The 10,780-nt window shown below is 46.2% G+C and overlaps 2 protein-coding genes across 2 annotated transcripts; both read left to right on the forward strand.

Moving 5' to 3' along the window:
• The first annotated feature begins 1,053 nt into the window (after positions 1-1,053).
• Positions 1,054-7,604, forward strand: allc (allantoicase). The gene is made up of 11 exons (XM_058613024.1): positions 1,054-1,195; positions 1,437-1,487; positions 2,506-2,593; positions 2,671-2,790; positions 3,007-3,086; positions 3,233-3,365; positions 3,456-3,611; positions 3,691-3,764; positions 6,705-6,813; positions 6,890-7,008; positions 7,370-7,604. Exons 1-11 carry the CDS (start codon positions 1,103-1,105, stop codon positions 7,526-7,528), a joined length of 1,182 nt encoding a protein of 393 aa, XP_058469007.1. The 5' UTR covers positions 1,054-1,102; the 3' UTR covers positions 7,529-7,604.
• A 186-nt stretch (positions 7,605-7,790) lies between these two features.
• Positions 7,791-10,540, forward strand: sox11b (SRY-box transcription factor 11b). The gene is made up of 2 exons (XM_058613037.1): positions 7,791-8,919; positions 9,711-10,540. Exons 1-2 carry the CDS (start codon positions 8,396-8,398, stop codon positions 10,180-10,182), a joined length of 996 nt encoding a protein of 331 aa, XP_058469020.1. The 5' UTR covers positions 7,791-8,395; the 3' UTR covers positions 10,183-10,540.
• The last annotated feature ends 240 nt before the right edge of the window (positions 10,541-10,780 follow it).

Genomic DNA, 10,780 nt, shown 5'->3' on the forward strand with positions numbered 1-10,780 from the left:
GAATCCTGCACCTTCTGCAATAAAAGAGAAGGACTTAATGATCGTCTCCGTATGCCTTATTTTCATAGACGCAGTTAAATCATACCAATGGGCTCACCTGCGACACAGGGGCTCACCTGCGACACAGGGGCTCCCAGTTCAGTCATCAACACGACTCAGTGGTAATGTCACGGCTCTCCTGAAAAACCTTGTCCTCTAGTGCTTACTCGCTGCTTGTTGTTTTTGCCTCTTTGCTCATTCCTGCACTCTCCTGTGTAAAGAGCTCTCTCCCGTGTGCATGCTGCTGTTTGACGCCTCACTGCTGTTTGTAGCGGATCGCCGCCTCCATGACCGGCACTTAACTACTTCCCTCATGTTTGTTAAACCTTTTTGAATCAACTGTTAAAATTGCCACGTCTCCTCGCCTGCCTGCTCTCGGGCCCTGGTGACAGAGTTCTGGGACGGCAGCACCAAAGACCTTAAATGACAGGTGTGAATACATGTAACGTCCATGTAATGGGTAATTATTGGAGAGAAATGGTGATTGTTGTAGGGAATCGTGTAGTCATTTGCCAGTTGATTGGTAGAAAATAGACGTTCAAATGTCAACAGTGATGAGGAAATGCGGCAAAAATCCTTTTTGAAATGTTAATCTAATAGAAACATGTATTTATCTATGTTTTGTAAAAGATTTAGAGACAAAATAAAAGAAGTGTTCCAACACACTTAATCTCAGTCTGTCATTTAGTCATTCAAGGATGTCTGCTAAGATGTTGAGACACAGTTTAGACACCCATCTCTTGGCAGGGTTGACCAGGAGATGATCAACCCTGTGTGTGTGTGTGTGTATGTGTGCGAGACAAATTCAGTTTCAATTTGTCTTTTCTGAATTTGGGGGGCGTGGGAAAAGTCAAAAGTCATTTCCCACAAAAACCTGTTGCAACAGAAACAACCCTCGATTATTGTCATCAATACAAGTTTGGATCAAATGTTGACATTAACTCATGAGGTCACTAACCCCACCCTGGTGTGTGTGAGTGAACGAGGGGTTGACAGACTTTGTCCTTCAGGGCAAAAAAAGATCATTTCTGCAGGACCACGTTTTCAGAAAAGTCTGTTCAACATGGCAGAGAGGAGAACAGCGCTGGCGGCACCGGCGGCAGAACCAGACTTCCTGCTCTTCAATGATCTGGCCTGTGAGACGGTCGGAGGGAGGGTGAGACATTCTGCAACTTTATTTTCATCGTCCACATGTGACGCGTTACTGTCGTTAAAAAGAATCATGGCTTTCATGTTAGCACACTGTTCCCAACCAGCCACACCCACGCGTCACAAAATCAGAACTATCCCTTAAATTAAAAAGGCATCATGTCAAACTGTTCCTTTAAAATATTGATTATTAGGTAATGATTTAAAGATGGATGTCGCTACTTGATAAAAACTTTGTTCTCTTTCAGGTGATTTTTGCCACAGATGAGTGGTTCGCTCCTGCTGCTAACCTGCTCAAGGTACAATCATCAAAAATCATCAATAATCACTGATCAATCACTGATCAACAGCTTATCAATCACTGATCAACCGCTGATCAATCATGACCTTAGATCAGCTCACTTTGGATGATCTTACATTTTCCAATTAATGTTATTTTATTCACAAAAAAGTTCATAAAGTGGTCACTGTTCAGTGTTAAAGGTATATATGGTTACTGTTAGTAAGCTGTTAGTGAGCTGTTAGTGAACTGTTAGTTAGCTGTAAGTGAACTGTTAGCTGTAAGTGAACTGTTAGTTAGCTGTTAGTAACTGTTAGTTAGCTGTTAGGGAACTGTTAGTAACTGTTAGTTAGCTGTTAGTGAACTGTTAGTTATCTGTTAGTAACTGTTAGTTAGCTGTTAGTTAGCTGTTAGTGAACTGTTAGTGAACTGTTAGTTAGCTGTAAGTTAGCTGTAAGTGAACTGTTAGCTGTAAGTGAACTGTTAGTAAGCTGTTAGTGAACTGTTAGTTAGCTGTAAGTGAACTGTTAGCTGTAAGTGAACTGTTAGTTAGCTGTTAGTAACTGTTAGTTAGCTGTTAGTAACTGTTAGTTAGCTGTTAGGGAACTGTTAGTTATCTGTTAGTAACTGTTAGTTAGCTGTTAGTGAACTGTTAGATATCTGTTAGTAACTGTTAGTTAGCTGTTAGTGAACTGTTAGTGAGCTGTTAGTGAACTGTTAGTTAGCTGTAAGTGAACTGTTAGCTGTAAGTGAACTGTTAGTTAGCTGTTAGTAACTGTTAGTTAGCTGTTAGGGAACTGTTAGTAACTGTTAGTTAGCTGTTAGTGAACTGTTAGTAACTGTTAGTTAGCTGTTAGTGAACTGTTAGTTAGCTGTTAGTAACTGTTAGTTAGCTGTTAGAAAATAAAAGTGAAGACAGTTGAGTGAGGGAGAAAGTGAGGTCAGAGAAGTGCTTAACTCCCGACTCACATCAGTTTTGTGGCTTCACATACAGTCACATACCGTGTCAGTTCATTTGTGTCCATATGTTCATACAGAGAGCGCCACCACAGTTCATCGCTGACGCCTTCACTGAGTTTGGAAAGTGGATGGACGGATGGGAGACGAGGAGGAAGAGAACGCCTGGTTAGCGTTAGCTTCAGAATTACTGACATCGGTGGCGTCTGGAAAGTTTACTTTTTTGTTTATTTCTTCTGTCAAAGGTCACGACTGGTGCATCATTCAACTTGGAGTCGCAGGACTGATCCATGGCGTGGATGTGGACACGTCCTTCTTCACTGGGAATCACCCGCCTTTTGTCTCCGTCCAGGCCGGACACCTGGGTATGATCCATGAGATGTTCATAAGAGTCCAAACATTGAACATTGATGTCTCTAAAGATGCTTGTAGAGGAAGAGTTACAGCCCCACCTACTGGTGACAAGTAGTGGGCGGGTCTGTAATTCATGACAATTAACCGTGATGTAAATTTAAGACAAACAACCAACAATTACCATGGAAACACAAGTGACAAGGAAATATCCTCTGTCTTCTCTCCAGAGGAACCGCCCATTTTCAACCTGGAGGGAGACCGAACCGGCGCGGCTGCCTCCCATGCAGAGCTAGCTGCTGTCGCCAAGGTAACCCAATTTATTTATTTATGTGATTATTATTATTATTATTATTATTCACCATGGCACCAAAGAGAGAAAGGGCACAGTGCTACGGTTACTTACCATGGCAACCAGCTGGTCACTGTGATCACATGGCTTTGACTGATTGACAGCTGCACTCGGAGGCGTGGCCAGAGCTGGTGGGCGTGTCAGAGCTGAAACCTGGATACTTAGACTGTTGCCACAACTACTTTAAAGTCAACTTCAAGCAACGAGTAACACACCTGCGCCTCAACATGTACCCAGGTAAACACAGACACACACACACACACACACTCACACACAGACACACACACTCACACACAGACACACACACACACATGTGTGTGTCCTCAGATGGCGGGATTTCCAGAATGAGGGTGTACGGTGTTGGACAGGCAGACTGGACGTCCATCTCACTTCACCAGGATGTCGATCTGGTGTCTTTGACCAATGGAGGAGTGTGTCTCGGCTATAGCAACGCCCACTTTGGTCATCCACGCAACATGATTGGTTCGAGTAACAGATGTACACATTTAAGACTTGACCCTGCTGACCCCTGAACCCTGACCCCTGTGTGCTATGTTCACAGGCCTGGGCCGAGCTGCTAACATGGCTGACGGGTGGGAAACAGCTCGTCGACTGGACAGACCCAAAAAACTCAAGGTTCAAAATCCAGTCTGTAACTGACACACACACTTCTGTAACTGACACACACGTCTGTAACTAACACACAGACTTCTGTAACTGACACACACGTCTGTAACTAACACACGCACGTCTGTAACTAACACACATCTGTAACTAACACACAGACTTCTGTAACTGACACACACGTCTGTAACTAACACACAGACTTCTGTAACTGACACACACGTCTGTAACTAACACACGCACGTCTGTAACTAACACACGCACGTCTGTAACTAACACACATCTGTAACTAACACACACACGCCTGTAACTGACACACACGTCTGTAACTAACACACACACGTCTGGAACTGACACACACACGTCTGGAACTGACACATACGTCTGGAACTGACACACACACGTCTGTAACTGACACATACGTCTGTAACTAACACACACACGTCTGTAACTGACACATACGTCTGTAACTGACACACACACGTCTGTAACTAACACGCGTCTGTAACTGACACACACGTCTGTAACTAACAGACACGTCTGTAACTGACACAGACGTCTGTAACTGACACACGTCTGTAACTGACATACACACACCTGTAACTGACACACACGTCTGGAACTGAAACACATCTGTGACTGACACACAAACACGTCTGTAACTGACATGCACGTCTGTAACTAACACACACGTCTGTAACTGACACACACATCTGTAACTAACACACACACGTCTGTAACTGACATACACACGTCTGTAACTGACACACACGTCTGTAACTGACACACACTTCTGTAACTGACACACACGTCTGTAACTAACACACAGACTTCTGTAACTGACACACACGTCTGTAACTAACACACGCACGTCTGTAACTAACACACATCTGTAACTAACACACAGACTTCTGTAACTGACACACACGTCTGTAACTAACACACGCACGTCTGTAACTAACACACGCACGTCTGTAACTAACACACATCTGTAACTAACACACACACGCCTGTAACTGACACACACGTCTGTAACTAACACACACACGCCTGTAACTGACACACACGTCTGTAACTAACACACACACGTCTGGAACTGACACACACACGTCTGGAACTGACACATACGTCTGGAACTGACACACACACGTCTGTAACTGACACATACGTCTGTAACTAACACACACACGTCTGTAACTGACACATACGTCTGTAACTGACACACACACGTCTGTAACTAACACGCGTCTGTAACTGACACACACGTCTGTAACTAACAGACACGTCTGTAACTGACACAGACGTCTGTAACTGACACACGTCTGTAACTGACATACACACACCTGTAACTGACACACACGTCTGGAACTGAAACACATCTGTGACTGACACACAAACACGTCTGTAACTGACATGCACGTCTGTAACTAACACACACGTCTGTAACTGACACACACATCTGTAACTAACACACACACGTCTGTAACTGACATACACACGTCTGTAACTGACACACACGTCTGTAACTGACACACACGTCTGTAACTAACACACACTACTGTAACTGACACACACTTCTGTAACTGACACACACGCCTGTGACTGACACACACGTCTGTAACTGACACACACGTCTGTAACTAACACACACGTCTGTAACTGACACACACACGTCTGTAACTAACACACACACGTCTGTAACTGACATACACACGTCTGTAACTGACACACACGTCTGTAACTGACACACACGTCTGTAACTAACACACACTACTGTAACTGACACACACTTCTGTAACTGACACACACGTCTGTAACTAACACACTCACGTCTGTAACTAACACACACACGTCTGTAACTAACACACACGTCTGTAACTGACACACACGTCTGTAACTAACACACACACGTCTGTAACTGACATACACACGTCTGTAACTGACACACATCTGTAACTGACACACGTCTGTAACTGACACACACGTCTGTAACTAACACACACTTCTGTAACTGACACACACTTCTGTAACTGACACACACACTTCTGTAACTGACACACGTCTGTAACTAACACACACACGTATGTAACTGACACACGTATGTAACTAACACACAGACTTCTGTAACTGACACACACGCCTGTAACTAACACACTCACGTCTGTAACTAACACACGCACGTCTGAAACTAACACTCGTCTGTAACTGACACACACGTCTGTAACTGACACACACGTCTGTAACTAACACACACACGCCTGTAACTGACACACACGTCTGTAACTGACACACACGTCTGTTACTGACATGCACGTCTGTAGCTAACACACACGTCTGTAACTAACACACACACGTCTGTAACTGACATACACACGTCTGTAACTGACACACATCTGTGACTGACACACACACACACATGTCTGTAACTGACACGCACGTCTGTAACTAACACACACACGCCTGTGACTGACACACACATCTGTAACTGACACGCACGTCTGTAACTAACACACACACGCCTGTGACTGACACACACATCTGTAACTGACACACACATCTGTAGCTAACACACATGTCTGTAACTGACACACACGTCTGTAACTGACACACACGTCTGTAACTGACAAACACGTCTGTAACTAACACACACTTCTGGAACTGACACACCCGTCTGGAACTGAAACACACACGTCTGTAACTGACACATATGTCTGTAACTAACACACACACGTCTGTAACTGACACACAGGTCTGTGACTGGCACACACAGGTCTGGGACTGACACACACGTCTGTAACTAACACACACACGCCTGTAACTGACACAGACGTCTGTAACTGACACACACACACGTCTGTTACTGACACACACACACACACACACACGTCTGTGACTGACACACACAGGTCTGTACCAGACACGCAGGTCTCACTCCTGGTGCTGGTCTTGCAGGTGGACGGACAGGGGGTCCTGCAGGTTCCTGGCTGTGAGTGGGCAGTTTTTGGTCTCGGTCATTGTGGAGTGATCAGCAGCATCGAGGTCGACACCAACCACTTCAGAGGTAGAGAAACATCTCAGATCATCTGGAGACAATTTCTACGCAAATGTGAACTTTGACTCGATGTTTGTGTCTCCAGGTAACTTCCCAGATTCCTGCAGAGTGGAGGCATGTGCACTGACCCCTGAGGATGAGGGGCGGAGCGTCAGGACCAAGTGGAATTCTGGGAAGTGGGAGGTTCTTCTTCCTTCTCAGAAAGTAGGACTTGTCAGTCTTCATGTCCTCATCTGTTTCCATGTCCTCGTCTGTTTTCAGGTCCTTGTCTGTCTCCATGTCCTCGTCTGTTTTCAGGTCCTCGTCTGTCTCCATGTCCTTATCTGTCTTCATGTCCTTGTCTGTGTTCATGTTCTCGTCTGTCTCCTGTCTCCATCTGTCTCCATGACCTCGTCTGTCTCCATGTCCTTGTCTGTCTTCACGACCCTGTCTGTCTCCACGTCCTCCCCTGTCTCCACGTCCATGTCTGTCTCCATGTCCATGTCTGTCTCCATATCCTCATCTGTCTTCAGTGTGGTTGTCATGGCGATCACTTTCCTCACCTGGGTGTTGCTCTGTGCTGTAGCTCCGCCCTCATCACAGACACGTGTACGGCACGGCGGCACTGACGCTGACCCACCCCGTCACTCACGTTCGTCTGGTCATCGCTCCGGACGGAGGCGTGAGCCGGCTGAGACTGTGGGGACGAGCTGTCAATCACGAGACACCAGCATCCACGCGTTAGAAAAGTTAAAGTTAAAGTTTAAAGTGGCAAAAATGATCCAAGATCTGATGACGAGAAATAAAGCTGGACAATCAAAGATGAAGCGTGGTTTATTTCTTTGAACTGAGACATAGAGACATGAAGACACAGAGACACGAAGAAACAGAGACACGAAGACACCGAGACACAAAGACACAGAGACACAAAGACATGGAGATACAGACACGAAGACAGAGACACAAAGACACGGAAACACAGAGACACAAAGACACAGAGACACGAAAACACAGAGGCACGAAGACATAAAGACATAGAGACACAAAGACAGGAAGACAAAGACACGAAGACAGAGACAGACACAGGGACACGGAGACACAGACAGAAAGACAAAGACACAGAGACACGGAGACAGGCACAGAGACATGAAGACACAGAGACAGACACGAAGACACAGACAGACACTAAGACATGGAGACACAGAGACAGACACTAAGACACAGAGACAGACAGGTCAAAGGTGAACCGCTGTGAGCCACAAATGATAAAAATGAATAGATTTATTTTAGAACTAACACATGAATGTCATTCATTCGTTCACTCTTTGAACATAAACTAACATTTAGTAATAATAATAATAATAATAATAATAATAATAATAATAATAATGATCATCTATCACTTGTGTTTGAGTCGCTGGAGCTGGCAGACGACGGCTGAGCTGTGATTGGCCGTGGGCGCTGCGGAGGCGGGAGGTTTGTGGAGAAGAAGGCCGCTGATTGGCTGAGGTTGGGAGCGTCAGCGGTTCATCAGACACCGGTGTGAAAGTTCGGTGGCGGCGGCAGAGATGCAGAGTAAGTCCCGCCGCTTCTCACGCCTTTAACCCGGAACATGGTTCAGCACACGGCGCTCAGCAGAACCGGCAGGACCAGCAGGACCAGCGGCCCCCACCACACCGGCGAGCTGAGGCCGGACTGGTGTAAGACTGCGTCCGGTCACATAAAGAGACCCATGAACGCCTTTATGGTCTGGTCCAAGATCGAGAGGAGGAAGCTCATGGCGGAGGCTCCGGACACGCACAACGCCGAGATCTCCAAACGGCTCGGGAAGCGCTGGAAGCTGCTGAACGAAGCCGAGAAAGTCCCGTTCATCCGGGAGGCGGAGCGGCTGCGGCTGCAGCACATGGCCGACTACCCGGACTACAAGTACCGGCCCAGGAAGAAGCCCAGGACCGAGGAGGGCGGGGCGTTGGTTGCGGGGAAGCCCGCCTCCTCGTCCCCGCACAAACCCGCAGTCGCGAACAAAACCTGCGCCAAGAAATTCAACAAGTTAAAGTCCAGTCAAGTGAACAGCGACCTCCTGCGGCGGCGGCGGCGGCGGCACCAGCCAGAGCCAGAGCCAGAGCCCCGGTACCGGTAAGTACTGGATAATCGATGACCTTACTGTTGAGTTTCAATCAGTTTTGAAGTTAATGTTCGATTAAAAGTAAACACTGAGAAAAGGTAACAACGTATTAAAACATCCCATAATTCTGTTTCTGTATGTGAAAACTGTGATTACGGTTTAATAAATAAATGAAAATATAGAGTTTTTTTCTTTTTGTTTGTTGACACTGAACAAAAATATCATCTGAAGGACAAACCAGCACAGGGACAGTGTGTGGACGTGCGTCTGTGAATGAGTGAATGGATGGAAAAGCATGGATGTGTGACTTAAGTAACAGCTGCAGGAAACAAGCTTCCTCTGAACCTGCACACACCTATAGCGCCTCCTGGAGGAGAGTGTGGTGAGAGGGGGAGTGGCTACAGGAGAGCGGCAAGAGCCAGTGTGCTTCGTTTGCGTTACTTATCCAAACAGTGTTACTGGCACTGCACGTACACACACACACACACACACACGCTCCTGCAATTTATAGATGTGGTGAATATTTGACAGTTACATTTATTGTTGTTTTTATTATTATTATTATTATTATTATTATTATCAGTAACCATTAAATATGAACAAATGTGTGTGTGAAAGGATGAATCTTTACATTCATGTTTTCACCACCTCATGTTTCCTCTGGATGTCCAAGACACGAGAAAACTCTAGAAAAACGGGTAAAGCACGACAGATACCCCGCCCACTTTCTGACAAATGTAAATGATTCATGTGTCCATAACTGATTCATCTTCATGTGGCTCATAAATCATGTGTTTGCCAGTGGCTTCAAAATCAGCGAGATGATGGTGAAACAAGAGTTCATGGACGAGGGGGAGGAGCCTGACCTCAAAGTAGAGGAGGGGGACAAGCCTGAGCTCAAAGTTGAGGAGGGGGAGGAGCCGAATCGGTACCACCTGAGTCCGAGCTCCTGCTCCACAGAAGCGCAGGGAACCACCGGTTGTCTCTTCTACAGCTTCAAGAACATCAGCCAGCGAGGCGGCGCCGCCTTACCCCTGTCCCCTGCGTCTTCGTCCCGCTCAGACTCCGCCTCCTCCTGCTGCAGTGAGGAGCCGGACCACCTGGACACCTGGAGCCTGTCCCTGGTGGACAAAGACTTGGACTGGAGCGGCGGCGGCGAGCGAAGCCTCCGCTCACACTTTGAGTTCCCGGATCATTTCACGCCGGAGCTGAGCGAGATGATCGCAGCAGACTGGCTGAAGGCGGACCTCTCTGACCTGGTGTTCACCCTCTGACCCCGCAGAGCCTGGATCAGTACCACAGGTGAAGGGACAGTTGAGGTTGGATGAGGTTATGACTGCGCTGTGAGCGCCACCTGCTGCTGAGGACCAGCCTGAGACACAGACACTCAACATGTCCCATAACATGTGTGACTCCGCCCACTTCCTGGGTGTAGGACACGCCCCCCGTGCGTTTCCAGGCTGATGTTTTAACGTCAAGTTTACGAACTTTGTGAAACTTTTCAGTTTGACGTTTTATTGACGGCACGTTTTTGTGTTTACGTTCATTATTTTTGTGCAAAATCAACGACACGATCGTCCCGAGGTTTTTCTGCTTCATGAAGTTTGTTGTGAATAAATCAGCTGGAACTGAGTGATGTCTGATTGTTGATCACTGATTTTCTGCTGATTCTTCATTTTATTTAATGATTAAAAAGTAGCTTCAGCAGCTTGATTTGACCTTCGACCTGGTCAAACTCCTAATATTTCTGCTGTGAACAATCAATGACGAAGTTTTATTTCCAGGTTAAAAACATTGAAGGACAATAGTTTGTCTCAGTGTGAGAAACATCACAATAATGGGATGTTCTGTGTGATTAAAGCTTAAATCAAC

This window comes from Solea solea, chromosome 17, assembly GCF_958295425.1.
Source record: "Solea solea chromosome 17, fSolSol10.1, whole genome shotgun sequence".
Taxonomy (NCBI): domain Eukaryota; kingdom Metazoa; phylum Chordata; class Actinopteri; order Pleuronectiformes; family Soleidae; genus Solea; species Solea solea.